The sequence below is a fragment of the Curcuma longa genome, chromosome 21 (genome assembly GCF_044706935.1).
Source record: "Curcuma longa cultivar G26 ecotype Majalengka, Jawa Barat chromosome 21, ITB_CL_G26_1.1, whole genome shotgun sequence".
Lineage (NCBI taxonomy): Eukaryota > Viridiplantae > Streptophyta > Magnoliopsida > Zingiberales > Zingiberaceae > Curcuma > Curcuma longa.
In genome coordinates this window covers 4,179,999-4,203,929 of record NC_133881.1, presented here as the reverse complement: position 1 = coordinate 4,203,929, position 23,931 = coordinate 4,179,999, and the positions used below count along the sequence as shown (strand labels likewise).

Below are 23,931 nucleotides of genomic sequence, written 5' to 3'. Positions count from 1 at the left end.
AAGCTGGGCCATGACGGGGAGGGCATTGCCTCGACTTCGCCGAGATTCGACCCTTACCAACTTCAGCAAGTCTATCCGTCATAACCAATTCAACTATGCCCCGAGGGCAATATTCACCCTCGCTTGTATCAACTTAAGTTGGTGTTCATTGCAGCACTAATACCCTGTTTACTCTCACTGACGAATAAAAGAGGGAAAGTAATTAGCATACCTTGATCTTCCCTCACTAATCCCTTCGATGTCTATCATTTTAAATAAATTATTATAAAGATTTTTAAAAAATAAATTAAAAATAAATATACTAATATCGATTCACTCCCTCATCAAAATAAACCAACTCTATTCCTTTAATTCACTTTTATCTTAAAAAATTTTATATTCTTTTAATTATCTCTAACAATTGTTAAAAAAAAAAGTAATACCACTTTTTATTTATGTTTTTATTTCAAAATTAATTTCATCTCCACAGACCTTCATTCTCTAATCACTTACTATATGCATTTAAAATATATCTTAATTATTAGCCGAATTGACGATCAGTTAATCCTTTTGATTTACCTAACCCTTCTAACTCGAAGCTATTTTCAATAAATTTTAATATCTTTTATAATTTTCTTTAATTCAGTATTATCTTTTTTATAAATTATAATTTTTCAACGCATTATTAAAAAAAATCATTCTCTTGTTTTCCAACTACGCATATATTAATGACTGATATCATAAAGTCCCATCAACCATTACATTATTATTAATCATACATCAAATAAATATTATTATTATTATTATTATTATTATTTATTTTACTGAATTTGCTAACTGAAACTACACTGATTTAACTAGGTTTTCACTGAAGTCCCAGAGCTTCCTTGCCAATGCTTCATCCCTTGCCAATTTACTTGGCAACTCCTCATTGCAATCATAGAAGTACTTCCCTGTCACACCCTTAAGGCTTGGATGTAGTGCCACAAGGCATGTTGTAGCTGCTCCCTGCAAGAAAGTCGGTCGGCCGGTTCGATTAGTAACCGGTTGAGTCGATAACCAACCAACCAACCGGAGATTAAACCGAGTGTAGTTACTTGAGCAAAGACCAAACCCTCAATTTAACATTGCTAGCTTTTAAATCATGCATAGCAATTCCCTTAATGAGTAACAAAGAGAATATTTAATAGATACCTGTGGGATGTTCTTCCAAAAGATGTAGCTGAACACTTTCAAAATCCCTGCATGAACATATCAATTTCCAATTAATTCCCCTTTTTTTTTTATCATTTTTCTATTTATTTTTGGAGGATTGAGGAAGAACATACTAATTAGTTGAAATGAATGCCTCATCAAATTTGTCATGATCAACCCTGGATGAACTGAATTTACAGTAATATTTGCACCTTCTTCCTGTTTTTTTTTTTTTTGAAAATAATTTTTCAGCAAATAATTAGTATATTTTTATTATTGTAATGATAGATTTATTTTAAAAAGGAAAGTACACCTTTAGCCTTCTAGAGAGCTCATTTGCATGCAGTAAATTGGCTAACTTGGACTGTCCATAGGCCTTCTTGTCTGAGTAGCTGATGAGGCAACAAGGGGATAGATGAGTGGATCAATGGATTGAGCCAATCGACTAATGTAACCGAGAATCGTTGCGGCAGACTCACACATTCTTATCGTTGAGTTTGTCGAACCAGATGCCATTCGGGTAGGTATATGTGTGAGCAATGGAGGATAGATTCACAATTCGACCCGCGATCCCTGTTTCTCTTGTTGTGCTCTTCATCTTCTCGAGAAGAAGGTTTGTCAATAGAAAATGACCTGAAAAAATAGTAAAATAAAATAATAATAATAATGCCTTTTTTTAAATGAGAAATACATCGAAAAGTCGATACCTAAATGATTTGTAGCAAATTGGAGCTCAACTCCGTCCTCTGAAAGTTGAAAAGGGCAAAACATAACACCAGCATTGTTTCTGAAAATTAATTTACGAGCAAATTTTAGTATTATCGTTGTCGATCTTAGGCTCAAATAAGAACAAGACTAAGAAATAGGAGTTTGTATAGAAGCTTTATAAATTTAGGCAAGAGTTATTGTTAACTTAAACTCAAGAAATTTAGGTTAATGATTTCATTTAGCATGTTATCATAGAGAGTTAAATTAGGCTTAGTCGAGTCAAATATATAAAGCATTGAGCATTAGTTTTAATAAAAAAAAATGTAAGTAGAATTAGCTCCTAATGAACATACATTAGTATATTAAGAGGCAGGTCCATGGAAAGGAATTCATCTGCAAACTCTTTGACTGACTTCAGCGAGCTCAGATCGAGCTTCAAGATGTCAACTCTCGCCGACGGCGACGACTGCAGAATGAGCCTCTTCGCCTCGCTCGCCGCCTCCATGTTTCTCGCCGCGATGATCACACGAGCTCCTCGCAGCGCAAGAACTCGCGCAGTCTCTGTTCCGATCCCACTGGCTCCTCCTGAAGTAGAAAGAGAAGATCTAAATTTTCCCTCCTTTTTTGGTAGAATTCGAAGTAAAGATTCAAACTTTTGGTGGATTTGAAGTAAAGATTGGAAGTTCGAGATTGAAGATTGAATTTTGGGTTGGAAAACAAATTAAAGGCGAAAGAGTTTGATCACCGGTGACGATGGCGGTGAGGTGGGAGGCGTCGACGCCGGCGGTGACCTGCTCGGCGGTGGACGCGGATCCGAACCCGCTAGGGCCGGGAATACCCGTTGCCAGCCGGAAGAGTCCCATGGTCGCCGGCGGCGAGGGGGTGAACGGAGATGTGGAAGGCGAGGAAGGATGGCGAGGCGGTATTTATGCTGAGAAGTGGAGGTTGTGCGGTGGCGGACCTGGCGGTGCCGCGGTGGGGTGTGGACCCTTCGCGGTATAAATGTGGGCGGCGAAAAGTGGGGTTCGAATAAATTTTGCCTCCGCTTCTTAATGAGATGTTTCTACCACTCGATTACCGGTTAGGCGGAAGATAAACCCGCGTCATGATTGGCTTAGTTCGGGGGCGGGCGGGTGGGACCCGCTTTTCGGAAGATCATGTTATCAAAATATAGAAGCAAGTGGAATGGCATGAGCATTAAAAGTTAATTAAATAAAATTATCATTTTATATCAAATAAGTAATATATTAACATTTTATTATCTAAAATTTCTTGTAAAAATGTTGATGTACATAACATGACATGACATGACATTTTTTTATAAAAATAAACAATAAAAATATTAATATATTAATTTTAGTTAATTTTTTTTACTGTAATGATCAAGTTGGGTATATGCCAACATATTAAATTAATTTAAAATATTCAAAATGGATAATTATCAAAATCAACATCTCCATAAATGTAGATTTTAAAGGATTTGTTAAAATATAATTTGCTAATATGTACATAACTAATACTTTATTATATAAAATTAAAAGTATTTGCATATTTTTTTAAAAAATAAAAATTTTATGTTGCATCTGATTAAAATGTAAAAATTCATGCTAGATTTTGCCCAAACAAAATTATAAATTATAATGTGTAATTCAAATATTAATGTAAGAAAATTCCATGTCAATTTTGGCACAATCTTATAAAAATATTAATCTTTACACAATTTGATTAAAAAAATCATTTAACCAATTATTTAGTGAAACTATTAAATGGTGAAAAAAGAAAGAAATCTTGAATTAAAAGTCAAATATCATAAATTTCAAATAAAAATGATTTTTTAATGAAACAATTTAATGGTTAGGGAATGATATTATAAACAAAAGGAGGTCATTATTATTTGATAAAAATAAAATATATTAACTTCATCTATATCTACATTTTAAATAACATTATTTTATTAAATTAGTGGAATATAAAATCTGGGATTTAAGGAATGAAAATTAGATTGTCCAAGTTTCGAGAAGGTTGACCTAATGGGGTGGTCATGCCCATTAAATCTTAATAAATAAGGGGAAGGTGTTGAAAGAATTAAGATAAAAATGAAGATTAATAGTTAATTTTACTTTTTTTTAATGGGACCGATCATAATTAAGGACTAATTTAATGTGTTCATGGAATTTGGTTTTGGCATTAATTACCAACACCAACAATGTAGAGCAATTAATTTGTTGATATTGAAAGAATATAGGAGACAAAAAAAATAAAAAACAGTCCCGTTTATTTCTCATTATCATCAAAATTCATTTTTTTTTAAAAAGAATGTCTCATATTCTAAAAATACCTTATTTCAATATTGCTATAGTAGATTTTATAAAAACAATTACTTCAACATTCTCAAAATTACTAAATAATTATAATCAAAACTATTTTAACATTGGTTATAAAAAGCTAAAACTATTTCAATTTAGTGATCAAACTTAATTAATTGATGTCAAATTATTATAACATAAAGCAATAAAGTAGCTTTGTATAAATCTATTTAATGTTGAATTAATTTTGAAGCAAACTATCCCAATTGAAACCGTTTTAATCAAATCTATTACAATAACAATGTTCTATCCTTCTATTAAATAATTCAACAGTGTTGTTGGTTGGCACCAAATTATTATCATTTTATTAAATAAGTCAATATTAAATACCTCAACGGTATTGTTGGCGGGGTAACATTATTAATTATCATTCTATCAAATAATTCAATATTCAATAATCGAACACATTGTTGTTCTGACAAAATTATCATGAAATGAAATTCTCCATTTTTTAAAGATGAATTTGAATTAAAATAAAAAATTATTTAGCTTTTATTTTTCATACTGAATATTCATAATTAATAAATATTTTGGTGCCATTTACTTTGGATGTCTACCCCAACTAATTCACTATTTGAATGAATAATTATTCGATAACCATAATACTATCTGTCCTTGAATGAAACTAAAATATAACTACATGATAGTGAATAAGTGAACAAAGTACAGATGAGTAGTTAGTGGTCTCAATGATTCATGTTCATTTTCAAATGGAGTCGAGTTAAAATTGTATTAAAGTGAAGTTTTCTACTACTAATCTAAAAGGATTTGATTAAGCTTCGATAGCGGTGCCAACAACACTTATTGCGTTGTCAAAGTGGAGGTTGGCTTTAGAGTTATTGCTATTAATGTGATATAGGGGATATCGACATATATTTAACTATGTTGATGGGTAGCTCCATCTTGTTCTTAGAGTACAGTTGTACTTGTTTGTTATAAAAAATAATAAACTAAATAAAAAAATGATTATTTACCAAATAATTTTATTTTGGGCCGATGTCCGGAAAAAAAAACTACTAGAATAAAATAGATATGATTCTAATATTTGAATTGTTACTGTACTTGGTCTTATCCATTTTGTTGTTATATTTAAGATGAGCAAAAAGATATGTTTAATTGAATTAAACGATTGAATTGATCAAATTTAAAAAATTTAATTTAATTAATTAAGAAATTCAATTTTTTTAAAATATTTTTTATTTAATTTTAATTTTAAATTTTATAAATTGATTAAACCGATTAAATTGAAACATCATTGGTTACAATAGCAGTCATTGATATACTTGAATCGAACTATATAATTTTATAATTTGACTGAAAATTAAACCGATTTGATTATCTGATTTCAATTGACTGATAGATTAATTTGATAATCATTTGAATTAATTGATTTTATATCGATTTGATTTGTTCGATTTCGAGAATAAAGTTCGATCAGGTGTTTTTAGTTAGGATTGTAACGAAGAAAAGAATTTATTTAAATCCTTTGGTAACATGCATTATTATTTATCATTGATATTCCAATGATTGAGAGATTGGCAAACCATTTCATAAAGTTTATTAATATCTTTTTTTTTATAAAATAAATCTAATTTGATATATATATACCATGTAAATTAAATAAGTAAATTTTAATAACTCTTTACAACCTTAAATATATTAATATTCATTAATATAATTAATTTTAAATTATTCATCAATAATATTTATGAAAAAAATTTATATATTATACTCATCAATAAAAATTTATCAATATGATAAATAAATAAACAAATTCTCAAAATCAAATTTATACTAATTAATCAACTAGATAAACTTAAAAATATAAAAAAATTAAACAATTAAATAAATTAAAATTGAGAGTTCGAACGAAATTCAAATCAAACTTAAATCAAATACAAACTCATAAAATAAAATTAAATCAGACTTAAATAATCATTTATATTGTGTTTACTTAGAGGAGCAGACGGTGAAAACAAATCTAAAGGCATTGAAAAGGAAAGGAATGCATAGTGTGTTATGCTTGTTTACCTTGATTGAGCAAGGTGGATAAGATGAATCCATTAAATTATTTACTTAGATAAAGGAAAAGAAAATTAAATTATTTATTATCCAAAATACTCTATCCTCTTCAACACAATTCATTTTTTTATTTCTCAATATAAATCAATAATGACGTGGAATTAATGTTGCGGATGGAATTCTAAATCCTATGAATAAGAATAACACTAAAATTGAATATATTTCGTTGCTCGTAAACTTTGCATTACAATTTTAAAATAATGTTGATTCTATCTCGGTAATTAAAAATTTACTATTAACTAAAATACAATCTACGTTCAAAATTAAAAATTATCAATCTATCTTTGAAAATAATATTCAATCTATCTTTAAAGTATCGACAACAAACTTTACTTGAAAATATTTTAATTACAAAATTACTGTTAATTAAAATATAAATAAAAAATTATCAATCACAAATATTATTTGAAAATAATCTACAAGCACAATAAAATTGTTGTCAACTAAAATGTTAAACTACAAACTTTTCACTTTCTTATACAATATAATTAATTAAGTATCTCACTCTCTTAACTTATATTTTATCCAAAATATTATTTTCATATCTATCTAAACCTTACAAAATGTGGCTATTCATGTTGACATAGCTGGTCAAAATCAGAAAGGGAACATCTTCTTTAGAAAATCAAACTTCGTTCTCTGGTGTCCTAAGAATAGATACATATCAAACATATTTTATGTGGGACACCAACACAGACTAGATCTTTGTAGAGTTTCCCATTCATCTTTTGTTAGCGAAATGATCTATTTTCAATAATTGAATTTGAACAACCAATTGCGGCAATAATTTCCTTCACATTAATGTAGATGATTCAATTTTTCTTACTTCCATATGAATCAACAAATACAAGCTTTCTCTTCCATGATCACTCATCAAATGGTAGACTGTCAGGGACCATTTCAAAATTCTCATGTTCATCATCTAGTCCAAGATGTCTTCTTCCTCTAAAAGAATTTTAACATTTCTTTCGGTAGCAATGAAAGCTCCTTGACCGTTTGCCTTGTCGTGAGTAAGCAACTCTAACAACTTCTCGTAACGAGGTGTAAGGGTACATTTTTTTACTTTTGATTGATGGATTAGGCTAGACAAATTTAAACATAATTAGAAATAAAATAGTTAATTAAATGACTAAATATAAATTAATATCTATTATTAATATTTACCATCAATAAATTACTTTCAAATCTCCTACTCACTCCACTTGCATTTTTAAACAAATCATAACAGGAATTGAAGTGATTTTTTAATATTTTAATTCTATTCTTCTAATTATCTTCTCATTGCAAATGACAATCATATCTTTATATTCAGTAGATGTAAAATTATTACCTACTCTGTTACCATTAACTTATTATTCTAACACAACATCTATAAAGATCCATCTCTTCAATCCACTTAATTACATCCTTCTTGACTTGTTCACCCATTTCCAATCAACACCTACATCAAATGCACAAGTGAATATGAAAATAAATAAATAATATAATAATATTGGACTAACAAATAAATTTTTTGTATATAAAAAATCAAAATTCAATAGATGAACATTAAGATTTATCAAAAAGCACATTCAATTCATTACATAAAAAAATATCAAAGAGATAAATTATTGTACAATAAAAACAAAATACAACTGATCAAAATTTATTTAAAAAGAACTTCTAAACCCCTAAGTCAATGCTATGAAAAAAGATTAGTGGTAAAAAAAATGACTTTTAGGAGAAGGCGGTGAAATGAAGGCACTTTTCAATAGGTTTTCCATACTAATGAAAGAGTCTACATCAATTGAAAACCCGTACTAACAGAATCAAACAATAACAACAAGTGACATTTAGCTCCCCTCCTTGCTTATCTTCTCAAGGATGAGATTTTTGAAACTGAAAAGAAGGATAGGGATATGAGGAGAAGCATTTTACTAAATTGTTGTACATTGTCAAAGAAACTACGTCATAAAATGCTAAGGACCACATTGCGACACGTTGTTGAGGAACTCCGTCAATCACCGTCGAAGACATCTAACGACTATCCATGAAGAGGTAAATCGAGAAATTACAATTGATAAGGAAGGATATTGCCTCGGCTTGGTTTCGACCCTTGTCCACTTCAACAAATCTGTCTCTCATTAATCAACTCAACTATGCCCCGGAGAGATTTAAATTTTTAATAAATAAACTTTAACAAACTAAAAAAAATAAACTTAAATACAATTAAATTTAAATCGTTTACACCCCACTTAATGAAAAGATAAAATCAATCCAAACTAATTAATAATGATATACATATAAAAACTACAGATCCATTTCAATTTACATCTATGTGAAAACGATAAAATCAAACTATACTAATTAATAATTATATACATAAAAATACTTTAATCAAACCATACTAATCAAAGATCTTGTCGAGCACCTGCCGCGCGACTCAACCTAAAGACTAGGTTAGATTGAACCAACACCAACTGGTTTGACACCTTCAGCCCTCATTTTATTTACCCCTAATTTAATTTTGAAATAACAACTTAACAAATATGATTAACAGGAAGCTTTCCACATTTTAAACTATAGAATAATTGAAATGAAATGAATCATTCCACCACGATCTAAACAATAGAATGAAATCATGAGGAATGAATCATTTACCATTTCATTCTGCCAATCACACCACTAAGACTTTAAACCTGTGTAGCAAAAATGAAAGAGATGAAAGCTCATAACTGAATTGGTAGAACAAGTCATGAAACTTACTGAAATATAAAATCTGAGGAGAGAACCGATGCAACCCTCCATAAAAATCGAGAACTTTGCATCATCCGATTGATCTCCCCATCTCACAAGTAATCACAACCTTAACTTATGTATCAGTTGAAGCTGATGAAGCTGTATCCCTTAACATGTCCACGAGTGTCTTAGTCCGTGCTCGAGCTTCAGCCTCAGCCTCAGCTAAAGCTTGCACCTCCTTCTGTTGCTCCATAAACCAACTCATTCGCTCAAGCAAGTGTGCAGCCTTCCTCTTGCCTCGATCGGTACCGTTTTCTAGCATTTCCTGCAAAGGTACCATCATCTCTTGCTCCTGCAACTCGGCCAAATGTTGCTGCTGCTGCTCCCCGTTACAGAGGTGCACCAAAACAGCAGCCGCATTCTCCTTGTTCCCTGCTGACCCGCTTCTTATCACCTTTACTAGTAATGCAAGTGGTTCAGCTGCGGTGATTGCGGCTTTCCCCTCAGGATGACTTGACACATTTGCCATGATTGCGAGTGCCTCATCCATCATAGCTCCTTCAGGATCTAACAAGAGTGTCATTAGTGTTTGAATCACCCCGGCCCGAACTGCTCTCCCCTTGTTACCCTGGTAAATGCACAGGTTGAAGAGTGCTCTAGCAGCATCCTTCTTGCCCCTTTGGCTTCCCTCACTCAATAGCAATACAAGAGGGGGAATTGCCCCTGACTCACCAATTATGACTTTGTTTCGATCCACCACCGAGAGGCTGAAAAGTGTCGCAGCAGCATTTTCTCGTGCTTCCATACTGCCTGACTTGAGAATGTGCACTATCCCAGGAACAGCACCGCAGATGATTATCTTCCCCTTGTTTTCTTCGCAAATAGAGAGATTCAGAATTGCAGTAACAGCATGCTCCTGCATGCGTACATCGTTTGTGCAGAGCAAACTCACAAGCAGAGGTATGGCACCTGCCTCAGCTATGCAGATCCTGTTATCAGCATTTTGCTTAGCAAGAAGGCGCAGTTCACCAGCTGCTGACCGTTGCTCCTCAAGATTCTGTGAAGATAGATTGCGAAGAAGATATGTGACTTTAGCATGTTCACCTGCAGAGCAGACTGGCTGAGGCTTGCTGGGGCACTCAGGTGGATCCACACCATTTGCCACACACCACTGCACAATGAGGCTGCGCAGAACATAATTAGGAGTCAACGATGATTTGGATAGTTTCTGTTGTGTCTTTGGACAAGTATCATGCCCTGCTTCCAGCCATTTTTCAATGTATCCACGTTCATAAGTCTGTAAAACACAGAAATAGAAAAGTTACAGTTATATTCGTATATGAGAATGAATCATTGGGACAAGACAACAAAAGCAACAAAGATATTTCAGGACCTGTCCGGTGGACACAATAACTGGATCTCTCATTAGCTCCAAGGATATAGGACAGCGGAAGTCATTGGGAATAACAAGAGTTTCACAAGCGTCTCTGCTTGTGAGTGAGACTAACTCTGATTCATGTGTCTGCACAAAATCCTTTATCCTTTTTAGCAGCATTGACATTTTTTCAATGACCTCTCCATGATCACCATCGTTGGCAACCATCTCATGCAATATAACAGACTCTTGTTTGAGATCTGATACACTCATCAGCTCTAACTTTTCTGCCAATCTCTGTAGAATGGAACAGTCCACATTGGCATCAACACTCATATGGTAAACCATTAAAAGTTCCGTGTACAGCTCAGCATCAGGACTATCAATCCTTTCTTTGGCTCTTTTGAATTGAGAATGCACAAGCTCAACCTGCAGAAGAGCACATGACTAGAAATAGTCATCGCAACTATCATATTTAAAGATAGAGCAATATATTTTTGTAATTGAACCATAATTTAAAATTTTATATATTAATTTTATTAATATTTGATTATTAAAAATATACTCACTATTGATGTTATATTTTGTGGTGTTGAGTTTATATTTCAATATTTTTTCATAAGATAATACCTATTAAATTTTTGTAACAACTATTTAAAAAATAAATAATTCTCAAAATTCAAAACTAAATCTAAAATTATAAAATCATTTAAAAGGCTCAAAGATAATAATAAAATTATTTGAAGGTTTTAAATTATTTTTGAATGTATTTGTAAATTTATAAAAATTTATTTGAAATATTTAAGAAATATATTTTGGAAATTTTTTAGATTATTTTAAGTTTACATTCAATTTTTAATATATTAAAAATTTTAAATTATTTTATTAAAATTTAAAAATAATTTTTAATATTTTATAACTATTATTAATAATAATTATAACTATTATATATATTTAACAGTTTATTTATAATATAAAAAAACATATTTAAAAAATAAAAAATGTAACTAAAAAAAAAAATCACGAATGCTGCAAGCTCGCAGAGGACTGAGAAGGTTTATGATCATGATGATGGCTTACCTGTTCTTTTATTTCATCTGATATGTCAATCTCATCAAGAGGAATTTCATCCAGAACTTGTTCTAGTTGGTATGTAACTTTTTGGAATCTTTCCATTATTCTATCACGTTCAAGGACCTGAAAACAGAATTGCAAATTTTCATGAGTTGAGTAAATCCATCGAATACAATGCTAGCATTCAACACATGCAGTAGATCAGTTACTAAGTTGTGTGCATGAGGTGCAATATCATATCAGTATATAATATTGTTTCTAAAATAATCCTAGAGGAAACCTTTTGCGTCTACTGAAAATCAAATTGAGTTCAGAAACAACGGTTCTCCACAATTGCAACATCTAGAGGCATCTGAGTTTCAGATAAGGTTTGTTTATGGGTATTGTCAGAACTCCAGAAGAACATCCTAGAAAACTCAACTAAAATGATCGCCCTAAAAATTTTGACCAAGAAATTACACCCGAAAGCTTGCTCAAGTCTTCTGAATATAAACAATAACAAGGAAATTACAAAGGTGTCAACTTATGTAGCTGGTAAAGGTTTTGAAACTAAAGGTACTGGGTTCAAATCTGCCTTGATTACATTATCCAACAAAAGTTTTTTAAAAAAACAGCGATAATCAGGAAATCTCAGATACAAGGATAAAATATGCTTCTATAAAATTAACCTTGAAATTCTCTCACATATCAACACTCTCGGACAAACACTCTAATCAGACTGCTATGAGAATTATATTTCACTATAAATGCGTTTCAGAGCTGAGATTGTAAACTATAACACCTTGATCATGCTAAAGCTAGTATCAATCAGCCATTTATTGACTACAAAATCCTAAGTTAAAAGTCAGATAAAACAATGCAGATTTAGAGACAAATGAAATTATGAACATATAATTATAGACAATTTGAAGGAACTCTTTCTATCAGCTGGATTAATTTTACTGCAAATCTGAATCTTCCTACATAATGTGTTGGAAACACAAGTGCCTTGGATATTATCAGATGAGATTGGAGACTTTCTAACACCACTTATAAGAACCCACCACCTCAAACCACGATTTATAGATTCAGATCCAGTGCCTCTAGAATGCAAAATAATTTCCACCACAAGACAACATGGCAAAAATGTTGTTTTCCCTAGTAGATAACACAAGCACATAAGGAAAATAAAACTACAATGTAAGTCCACATTCTCGAATAAAATCCAAGTCTATATGTTATGAGATCAAACATAGAATGAGAATCAAACAAATAGATTCTCACTTTAGTACAAGAGATTTTTCAATCCTCCCGAAACTCTTGTCAAGCAAATATGACAAAAGTAAAAACATCTCACCTCTAGTGCTTCCAAACAATAAAAAAATGATAATAAAACAACACTCCCCAAGTATAAAACTCTCCTCTACAAATCTTTTAGGTTCTCGCAATCTCCAAATGCATTTCACATCGTCTTCTAAACTCCAAAATGCTCCACCGATAAGAAATTCTATTTGTCGCCATCAAAAAATCATCCAAAAAAAAGCTAAAATAGGATTAGTTTGACAATCTACATGATTCTAAATAGCAATCAGCAATGCATAGATCAGATGCAAATGCATAAGAAGATTCCTTTTAAGGAGGACACGATACTGAATTAAGGCGAGAACAGCAAAAAAAAATGTAAATTATTTCCGTGAAAGGTATACAAGAAATTGGAAGGAAAAAATCACCACTGATCACCACAACAAAAGAGAGACCAAGAATCGAAATAGTTACCAGGAAGATCTTGCTCCCACTGCTCCCCAGACGGAGCAGGTCCTTGGCCAAATCAAGCGCCAGAACAAGCTTCTCCATGGTGGATAGCACCTGCTCACTGATTGTCTCCTTGCTCTCTTTCAGCTCCTCGAACATCGGCGCCAGCAGCTTGATCCGTCGCGAGAGGTTGCAGAACTGCTTCTTGTAGGATTTCCTGAAGTCAGAGATCCTCGCAATATTCTCCACCGCCTCCGCCAGTCTCTCCACAACCGATCGCGCTGGAAGCGCCGGCGCCGGCGGCACTAGGGCAGCTTTCTTTTCTACTTCCTCCATCGCTCTTCCAGGCAATTACTCGACCAATCGGCCTCGACTGCCGCAATCGAACGGCGTAAAACTCGATTCCGTGATCAATTGAACAAAATGTGGATCGATTGCTCCGCGATTGGTTCAGGGAACGAGGACGCGAAAAGCAGCCCCTTTGTCTTCGCCCGTTGCCGAAGATGGAGTGCAAGCAGCAGTAGCCATTGGCCGTGTCCGAGGAGTTTTTATGAATGCATCCTCATAGAATCAGAAAAGAAAAAAAAACAGGTTGGAAAAGAAAAAATAACAGGGGCGGATCCAGGCGAGGGCTGGAGGGGGCTGAAGCCCTCGCCAGGATCGCCAGTGCCGCCTCGTGGCTCAGCCGCGACCAGCATTTTCACCAACGCCGGCGAGGGCTGGGGCTGGAGGGGGCTGGAGAGGGCTGGAGGGGGCTGGAGGGGGCTGGAGGGGCTGGAGGTCTGGAGCAGCAGGGATAGGCGATCGGCGACTAGCGTTTTCACCAACGCCGCCTCGTGGCGCCGGTGGCGGCTGAGCACAGCGCCCCGCTGGAGTGCTCGTCGTCGTCTTCGTCAAGCGGAGCGCTCGCCCATGTTGCCTGTAGGCGATTAAAATACCGGGTAAGAATATTGGGTTATATGGTTTAATGGATACAACCCGTTAAGAAACCCTATAACGCCGAAACCTATTCCAGTATTCCTCATCCTCAACCGCGATCTTCGCCGACCTCTGTTTCCTTCCTCCTCATCTTCGCCCGCCGCCGCCGCCGCCTCTCTTTTGCTTTCCTCGCGCCGTCTTCCTCACCAGCCGCCGACACCGCCGCTCCTCCCTTCCTCGCGGTTCCTCCTCCGTCCGACGCCGGCGCCATCGAGCTTGATAAGGAGGGATTTAATTTAATACTGATTGATTCAGATTAGGTTGATTTCAATTAAAGTAATACCTAATCTTACTTTCATCTTAATTATTTCTTTATGTAGATTATGGAGAGGTTTTTTAAACCTAAACGTTTTCGTAACGAGGATTCTTCCAATGATCCTAATATTAGTGAAGCTGTGGAAAATCAATCTCATGTCGAATTAGATTTAAATGATATTGTTAGTGATCCAGGATTACGAAAGCCAATTGAAGAATTTGATATTTCTATTCGAGATCAAGTCCGAAGAGAGTACTTGACTAGGGGCCCTTGTCAACCAATTGGGCATGTGTATCCAAAAAGAACTTTTGGTAATCAAGAAAGAAGTTTCCAAGAAAGTTGGTATAAAATATATACATGGTTAGAATATAGCATATCAAAAGATGCAGCATTTTGCTTATGGTGTTATCTTTTTAAACCAACAAATAAAGGAGGTCGATATAAAGAGGATGTCTTTATAAAAACAGGATTCATGAATTGGAAAAATGCATTAGAAAGATTTAATTTGCATATTGGTGTTGTGGATAGTTGTCATAATCATGCTAGAATACAGTTTGAATCTTTTCAAGATCAAAGACATGGTATTTCAAATATATTACGAGCACATGGGCGAGATATGGAGGTTTCTTATCGTACCCGTTTAACAGCAATGTTAGATGTTACGCGATTTCTTTTGAAGCAGGGGCTATCTTTCCGTGGACATGATGAGTCAAGTAGTTCTTTAAATAGAGGAAACTTTCTTGAATTGCTTCAATGGTACAGTCAACGAAATGAAGAAGTTTCCAAGGTTATTAATCAAAATGCTCCTGGAAACAATCAAATGATTTCTCCAGCAATTCAAAAAGATCTTACACACGCTTGTGCCTCTGAGATCACAGTTTCCATAATTGAAGATATTGGAAATAATGTTTTCTCCTTAATGGTTGATGAGTCTCGAGACATTTCAGTGAAGGAGCAAATGGGAGTTGTTTTGAGATATGTGAACAAAAGAGGACAAGTGATTGAGCGATTCCTTGCAATTGTACATGTATCTGACACTAGTTCTCGTTCTTTGAAGGATGCTATTGATGCTTTATTTGTGAAACATGGATTATCATTATCCAGGTTAAGAGGTCAAGGATATGATGGAGCTTCAAATATGCGGGGTGAATTCAATGGGTTGAAATCTCTCATTTTGCAAGAAAATCCATATGCAAGATATATTCATTGTTTTTCTCACCAATTGCAATTAGTTATTGTTGCTGTTGCCAAGAGTAATATCAATGTGAGTGATTTTTTTAACTATGTCTCTATGATTGTGAATACGACTGGAGCATCATGTAAAAGGAGAGATCAACTTAGGCAAATTGAACATGATAGAATTGTTGCAATGTTAGAGGGTGGAGAGATTAGTACTGGCAGTGGTGAAAATCAAGAAACTAATTTAGCAAGGCCAGGAGATACTCGTTGGGGATCTCACTATTTGACATTGGTTCGTCTATTATCTATGTGGCCTTCAGTGATACAAGTTATGGAGAATATTTGTGATGATTCTAGTTCTTTTGATAGTAGAGGGGTTGCCAAAAGTTTGATTCAGAAAATGGAGAATTATGAGTTTGTTTTCATATTGCACTTGATGAAGATGATATTGGGAATGACACATGAATTGTCACTTGTCTTGCAACAAAAAGATCAAAATATTGTCCAAGCCATAAGTTTGATTGAAAGTGTGAAAGATCAATTTCAAATATTTAGGGAAGAAGGATGGTCTACAATTATGGATAAAGTCAATACATTTTGTGAGTTGAATGAGATCCCAGTGTTGGATATGAATGATAATTGTTTGATTGGTGGTCGTAGCAGGCGCAGAAAGCAAATTATCACCAATTTGCATTATTATCGTGTGGAGATTTTCTATCAGGTATTATTTCTAAAAATTTTACATTATTATATTCGCTAATAAGATTTTCTTTACTGATTAATTATTATTGTTGCAAATTATAATGTTAGGTTGTTGATTCAGTTATACAAGAGATGAATACTCGCTTTTCCGAAGTTGGCACAGAATTGCTTAGGTGTATGACATGTCTTCATCCAAGAAATTCTTTTTCTGAATTCAATGTTCAGAAACTAGTTCGACTTTGTGATTTATATCCTGAGGATTTCTCAACTAATGATTGTATAGTTATTGAACAACAACTTCAGAATTTCATTCATAATATACGACGAGATTCAAATTTTTCTGAAATTAAAGATTTGGGAAGTCTTGCTCAGAAAATGGTTGAAACTCTAAAAAATCAAGCTTATCCATTGGTTTATCGTCTGATTGAGATGACATTAGTTCTACCAGTTGCGACTGCTTCCGTTGAAAGAGTATTTTCTGCAATGAAGACGATAAAGACTGATTTACGCAATAGAATGGGAGACGAGTGGATGAATGACAGTCTAGTCGTATACATCGAGAAGGATATCTTTTCAACAATTGAAAATGAGCAAATATTGCAACGTTTTCAAAAGATGAAAAGTCGCAGGATGCAATTGCCTCCTCTTTCTTATCCGAAGACCACAAGGTCCATAGACCACACCCAACACTAATATGCTGTCTTGGTATGTTCTTTTGCTATTCTGTATATGGTTGCTTTTGCTATTCTGTATATGATTGCTTTTGCTATAAGATGTAAATGGTGTATTATATTCACAGGTCCATTTTAGAGGATATCCAGGAGAAGTTTTGATACCTTGTGAAGGTGAAGAATATGTGAAATGAAGCTACATTAATTCACTAAAAGAGGTATGACTTTTAAGATTTTATATGTTGGCTACTTGGCTCCATATTTTCTTTTGCACTTCATATGGTTTTAAAAGTGGTTGTTTAGGTCACAATATGTAGCCGCTTAACCTATTCTGGAACGGAAATAAGGAATTGCACAACATATTGGGTATGTGGATTCCTTTTTAGTGGTTTGATTTGCTGTTATGATGTTTTTGACTTTGTAAGCTGTGTATGTGTTTTTTTATTATATTTCTGATATAAATTGATGGTTTATCAGCCCTATGTCTAAGGGTTTTGATGTGTATTTGGACAGGGACATTATGTATACCTCTTATACCCCCAATTTACTGGGGAGATTCTGTCCGTTTTGATATTAGGAGAGGATAAGAGATAGTTGGCTAAGTGATCTGCATTTTGAGTGATATGTATTTTTGGATTTTCGGATCAGGATCTTTTCCTCCCGCACATTTACTTTTTTTTTTAAAAAAAATTATTGATTCCTCTATACTGTACATTGTAAAAAAAATTTTATTAGCCCTCGCCAAAAATTATTTCTGGATCCGCCCCTGTCCGGAGCATGCAGGGGCTACAATGAAACTTTTACGAGCCACTATTATATCTGCATGGCTGGAAGCGAAGCCGAACTCGAAGTCGGTTACACGAGGTTCGGCCCACCACATGGGTCGACGTGGTTTGACGAGGCAGCGGGACCCACCCGGCAACCAAGGAGGATTTGCTACAAAACAAAATGCCGGTTTTCACTGCTACAAAAAGTCCTTATTATTATTATTATTTTATATTTTAAAATATCTTTTATAAAAAATATCTTTTATATAAAATTATTCCAATAATATTATAATAAATTTGGATAAAATTACATTAATATTAAACAAATGTAAAATAATATTAGTTTTTATTAAATAATATTAACCTATTTTTGAATGACTTTTTCGTCGACTTAACCATGTTTAATTTAATGTAAAATAATATTACTTGTATTAAATAAATAGACTTCCATGGGCTTCCTCGATGCGCACAGTTGGGCTTTGTGTATGGCCCAATAAGGGCCGCCAATTTAGCCCGGACAGAACCGTATCAACTCATCGGTGTCTCTCGCGTCGATCATGGAAGCCGCCGCCCGCTTCCTCCACTTCCCTTCCACCGTCGCCGGCGTTGCTGCTCCCCCTCGCCTGAAACCTCGAACCCTCCCGTCCCTCCGCCGTCACCTAAATCCGGAGTTTCCCTCCTCCGCTCTCTCCGTCTCCCGTCCATTTCCCTTCCACCTCTCTCTCAGGCCCAACCACAAACACCTTGCGCCCGCTCCCAAAGCCCTCTCCCTCCCTCTTCCTCTTCCCCCACTCGATCTCGACCGAATCACCCCGCTCGCAGTCTGCAAGTGGTCCGCCGTCCTCGCCGTCGCTCTCGCCGTGACCAAGAAGGTCAGCGCTCTCCTCCTCGACCCCTTCTTCTGGACCTATTTCAGCTGGTCCTGGATCTTCTGGCCCTGGATCTCCGCCGTAGCCCTCGGCTTCTATGGCCTTCACTGCGCCCGGCTTCACTCTCTCGGCCTCGCCTCGCCCTTTCAGCAGATCGTCGTCGTTACCGCCGCCGTTGCCTGGCTCACCGTCGTGCCCCCGGCTCACTTCAACGGCTTCCTCGAGGGCTGGCCCGTTTTGCTCTTCTTTGTCTACCACTATTTCTTCTTCTTCGAGTCGTCCGTTCGCCGGCGCCTCTATGGAGACCTCTACCCTCGCCCTCACGACTCCAAGTGGGACGTCAGCCTCCCCCGCCCCTTCCAGGTTGGCTTCTCCGTTCTCGTCTTGGTTGGGCACTGGCTTGCTGCGTATGAGGGGCCGGAGTTGCACTTAATCCCTGGTGGGTGGGCCAATGCTGGGATCTGGGTTCTCGTCCTGATGACTTTATTCATGCGCTATCATTCTGTTCTTTATCTGGCCAACTACTCGGAGAAGGTGGCGGTGCCAATGGAGGTAGTGCAGTTCGGCCCTTACAGGTGGGTGAGGCATCCCATATACGCTTCTACAATGCTTCTGTTCGCGGTGCATTGCATTACTTTGAGGGCACCGCTCAGCTTGCTGTTCCTTTGTGCTGTTTGTGCGGTTTACTATGGGCGGAAGGCGGATTTGGAGGAAGAGCTTATGTTGGAGTCCTTTGGGGAGAGGTATGAAAACTACATGAATAAGGTCAGATATAGGCTAATTCCGTTTGTGTACTGAGATTTTGCCATTTTTTTGGTGAATTTTGGTGTGTAGTAGATGCAAGAGAGAATGTTTGACTCTTCGGATTATCATTATGTACTACAAAAAAAGAACCTTTGTCCTTCTTTTGTACTTGGGAACATGGAATGACCATCAAAAAGGCTAATGGATTTACAACCTTGTGTAAATAGTTATCATTTATCAGTTCTTGTCTTTAGGTTTGGAGTTTGTAACTTGTAAACGCAAATATATCTGAGCTTTGGCTGTCTACCCATTTTTTTGTTCCTACTTAGACTAAACTTAGGTCCCTTTCCTAGGAGGGTCTAAGTGAATCTTTATTCGTGATAAGCTATGGGCACCTATTGAAATTTGAAAGTTTAAAAAATCATGATATATTTTGGATAACTAAATTGTTTGATTATTTTTAAAATTAAGAAAATGTCTGAGAAATGAAGAATTTTCTTAATATTCCTTTAATGAGAATAAAAGTGACATGAGTGACATCATAAAAGTTTGAGAAAGATTAATTGAGAGGAGGATACGCATTGAAACAGATTTATTTGAAAAACTAAATTAAGTTCATGCCATTTATTTAACAAGATATTTATGGCTAAATATTGGTAAGTAGGACAATTGGGAGGAAATAGAGGAAGGATTTAAATACCATCTCTACTGATAGAAAAATCTTATCACAGAGCTCCTAGAAAGTTGTCATAGGGGATCTAAAAGAAGAAGGTAGTGGAGTAGCAGAGTTGAGGATAATAAGATAAATGCATGGAGTGGCAATGGACAAATAAAAATAAAAAATAAAAATTTGCTATTAAGGAATAGCTAGATTAACTCTGCTAGAAGATTAAATAAGGGAATATATCATTAAATGGTATAATAATTCAAATGATGTATATTGTAATTCATAGAAGCATATTATTCATTTACTGATTTTCGTGAAAGTTATATCACATTCTGGCATATCTGATACCCAATTTCGATGTATATTAGTCTATTTTGTAACTCATAGAATGCTTGAAAGTATACCTTAATTGAGGTTAGAAGAATTATGGCTCTAACTGACAGAATGCTTGAAAGCATATGTAAATCAAGGTAAGTAGAGTTATGGCTCCATGTAGAGGTTGAAGATGATTGGGAATATTCTTCTGATGAAAGATTGTACTTGTATGGATAATTGGTTAGATTTCATGGCTTCCTCACCAGCAAGGGCACAACGTCTCTAGCAAACCATCAGATGTATGCATGACACCCTCCAAGAATGTCTGCATATTGTCATCTGCAATGTGAGTACTCTTAGCTAGCAGTTTCTTTCCTGTTTCATCTGCTTCAGGCCAAGTTTGTTGTGTCACCACGATCAGAGGTCTTAACATTGTAGATTCCTTTGAAACATAATCTGAACCGTCAGCAAGAATACCCGTCATTTGGACTTTTGGCTTCTTCACAATCCAACTCCCCACACTAAAATACTCTTGGGCCCTAGGTTAATGTGAGCATTAATGCAGGTGGAGACCTTCATAGGTCACTATTAACATCTCTGGATCTTCCAACGACCTCTCTACTTGCTTCTTGGCATTGCAACATGGGTTGGTGCATCTATAGTAAATCCTGTAAGCCATCAAGAAAGGAAATTAGAATTTTTTTTTCTTTTGCTTTCTCTTTAATATGAAGTTAATTGTCCATATTATCATGTTATCGGACTTACGTTTGGATGAGCTTTTTATAACGATCATACCATGTTAGTCCTAGAACAACTCTTTGATGTTGGCTATAGTAATATTCAAAATGCATGAGTTTTCTTTGTGTCTCCTTTCCTGTGCACATTTGACTCTAATCATTTTAATTGTCTAACACTGGAATTTATTTGTCCATGAACAATGTCTATACCATGTTACTATTTCTCTTATTTAATATTTATGGAAGCTACACCTAACTACAAGTAGTTTTGTATAGTATGCTTGTAAAAAGTTTATTCCAATTATTTATTTTCTTATTCGTAGAATAGAAACTTGCCTTTGTTATGGAATGGAGTGGAATTAGTGATTTCGTTTAAATGGTCATCCAATGTTGGTGTAAAATCTAGGCGAAAGGAAATGAAACATCCTGAAAAGGGTGGTTGGTTTCTTGTTGTAGGTGACATGAGATCATGTAATAACTGAAGAAGACTTGTATCATTTTGGAAACTTAAATGAGTTTTGGCAATGGGGACAAGTTTGCCGATACATTAATGTTAAGGCTTCTAGGCAAAGCTCAGCATATTGGAAAATTAGTAAGTTTATTGTAGGGGCATATCTGTTAATATGCCATTCATGAGTTAAGGCTTGTAAGAAAATTCCTTATAAATGGGTTTTTGGTGGGAACATAATATGACATTCATGAGCAGAGGCTTGTAAGAAGAATCCTTATACATGAGTTTTTGGTGGGGATATGTTTGTTGATCTGGCAAGAGTTTAGGCTTGTAACAAGAAGCCTTTATATTTTTGGAGATTTAGCAAGTATATGGGTAGAGATATGTTTATTGATATGACAATAGTGATACAATACTTGTAAGAGTGAGTTGAACCTTAAAGCCGGAGTTGATTTTGGCGTCAACATCATCCCACCTATTGCCATCATCATAGACAACATTGTCCCACCTTCCATGGCTGATGATAACTCCCCTGACTATCGACATCAATGTCCTGATGATCATTTTTCCATCGTCCCACCTCCTTAGGACACTGATGTCCTAACTGTTGTTGGATTTCCTATCGTCCTAGACAGCTTCCAACCATTGATTTTCCCATTGGGCGTTCACATCAATGTCTCAAGGAAGTGGTATAATTAGAAAATCATTCGTGTCAGAAGTCGACCAGGATGACAGGAAACTCACTAATGACAGATCGTCAACATCCCAGAGAGGTGGGCTGATGGGAAAATGATGACCAGCCAGGATATCAATGGCAACATCTTGAGGAGGGAAATCATCAACCACCGAGACGTGGGATGACACTGTCCATGCTGATAGCAGCTGGTGGGACAAAGGCAGTGCCAGATTCAACTCCGTTGTGAAAGTTTATGCTAGGCTTGTAAGGAGAAACCTGTATAGTTTTTGAGAATTAGAGAGTTTATGGTGGGGGCCTGTTTGTAAATATGGCAGTAGTGAGTAAAGGCTATACGAATTGATTCTGTGAAAATTGCTAAAAAAAAAAGAAGATTGATCTTTAAATATAATTAGGTGCCTTTCTGGCCTGTAATTAAGTCATAAAACTGGAGCATAGTTAAAATGGTTCTTTGTTTATGGTCGCATGTGCAATAAGCTATAAGAACTGATCATTTCCTCCTGGTTTATAAATTAGAGAAATATTATAATCTACTATATGTAACTTTAAAGTTTGAAGTGTTTAATTATATGCCAGATTTTTAGATTTTATTCAGATTACATTGCAGATTTAATCGAAAGGCGTCATCATCAATATGGTGGTAGTGTATTTTCATAGATTTTTTTTTCTCTGAATTAATGTAGGCTTATGATTTCTCTCTTTAATGAATTGTCTTCACTGAAAGAAACAAATTGTAAGAATATTTATATATATTCTCTCCTTCAACATACCTATGCAAGGGTAAGGGAACATTTATTTTCCGCCTTAGAGTTTGAGATATTATAGTATTTCTTGATAGAAAAAACAAATACTATGCTTCTCTTTTGCAAGGTAATTTAATCCTATAGATCCTTACTCCTGTGTAGTCTCTTTACTGACTATTCTTTTGGTTTATCAAAAATTTGGATGAGGTTAATGGCAAAACCCGGACAGCAAGAAGTATTGAGACAACACTGCTTTCAACATCCTAATGAAAGATCCAAAGCTATGGACTTCTTCATCAGCTATTCTGCAAATCTTCATCCGATTCTCCGACTGCCCTAACCTCTTCTCTTGTGCAGACAACCTGCAGAGGATTCATTTTTCTAGTACACAGATTTAGCTCAAAGTGGAAACACATCAAGTTCAAGAGATCTTCACCGAGGTGGAGTCGAAGAATGCTTGGTCTGAAAGGTTGCGGATAATGCACTCTCTGTCTTGAATTGTTGGCCCAGAGTAAACTGCAGATATGAGCTTGTTGATGACTGATTCGCAAGTGGTCGGTTTCGATTCTGCAGCCTCTTTGACGTAGAGGATGACTCATTGTTTGGAAGCTCTGATTCATGTGTGCCTGGTTCAGATACTTCAGCAGCAAAGGAGGGATTCTTGTCACCTAGGAGCTCTCTCACGAGTAACTTTGCTGAAGAGTGGAGCCAATGTATCTCTGTTTCATCCACTTCCTCCATGAGTATTCAGAAAGGAAATAAGAAAGAAACTTAGACACTTTTCCATGGCACGAGAATTCACAGTATTAACTCTCTGTTTTGATAATGTTGTGGCCAAATTTTGATGGTTAAAATGAGACAATTTGAATAGACCGGAGACAAGTTTATCGAATGGAATTTAGGCCAAAGGATGTGGGATCAACCAAGGGGC

General features: G+C 35.3%; 4 protein-coding genes and 1 pseudogene across 4 annotated transcripts; 2 read left to right on the top strand and 3 right to left on the bottom strand.

Annotated features, from left to right (window-relative positions):
• Positions 1-731: 731 nt before the first annotated feature.
• LOC141814351 (short-chain dehydrogenase TIC 32 B, chloroplastic-like) lies at positions 732-2,757 on the bottom strand. Its single transcript, XM_074702293.1, has 8 exons — positions 2,627-2,757; positions 2,235-2,466; positions 1,881-1,960; positions 1,653-1,806; positions 1,487-1,565; positions 1,308-1,392; positions 1,174-1,220; positions 732-987 (listed from the first exon to the last, which is right to left on the bottom strand). The coding sequence occupies exons 1-8, from the start codon at positions 2,742-2,744 to the stop codon at positions 823-825; spliced, it is 960 nt and encodes a 319-aa protein (XP_074558394.1). The 5' UTR covers positions 2,745-2,757; the 3' UTR covers positions 732-822.
• A 6,228-nt stretch (positions 2,758-8,985) lies between these two features.
• On the bottom strand, positions 8,986-13,730 carry LOC141815312 (U-box domain-containing protein 13-like). The gene is made up of 4 exons (XM_074703246.1): positions 13,252-13,730; positions 11,503-11,619; positions 10,441-10,851; positions 8,986-10,344 (listed from the first exon to the last, which is right to left on the bottom strand). Exons 1-4 carry the CDS (start codon positions 13,561-13,563, stop codon positions 9,181-9,183), a joined length of 2,004 nt encoding a protein of 667 aa, XP_074559347.1. The 5' UTR covers positions 13,564-13,730; the 3' UTR covers positions 8,986-9,180.
• A 1,105-nt stretch (positions 13,731-14,835) lies between these two features.
• Positions 14,836-16,507, top strand: LOC141815642 (uncharacterized). The gene has a single exon (XM_074703593.1). It carries the CDS (start codon positions 14,934-14,936, stop codon positions 16,398-16,400), a length of 1,467 nt encoding a protein of 488 aa, XP_074559694.1. The 5' UTR covers positions 14,836-14,933; the 3' UTR covers positions 16,401-16,507.
• A 1,824-nt stretch (positions 16,508-18,331) lies between these two features.
• LOC141815313 (uncharacterized) lies at positions 18,332-19,697 on the top strand. The gene has a single exon (XM_074703248.1). The coding sequence runs from the start codon at positions 18,338-18,340 to the stop codon at positions 19,445-19,447; it is 1,110 nt and encodes a 369-aa protein (XP_074559349.1). The 5' UTR covers positions 18,332-18,337; the 3' UTR covers positions 19,448-19,697.
• A 926-nt stretch (positions 19,698-20,623) lies between these two features.
• Positions 20,624-21,228, bottom strand: LOC141814536 (WRKY transcription factor 8-like; annotated as a pseudogene).
• Positions 21,229-23,931: the final 2,703 nt, after the last annotated feature.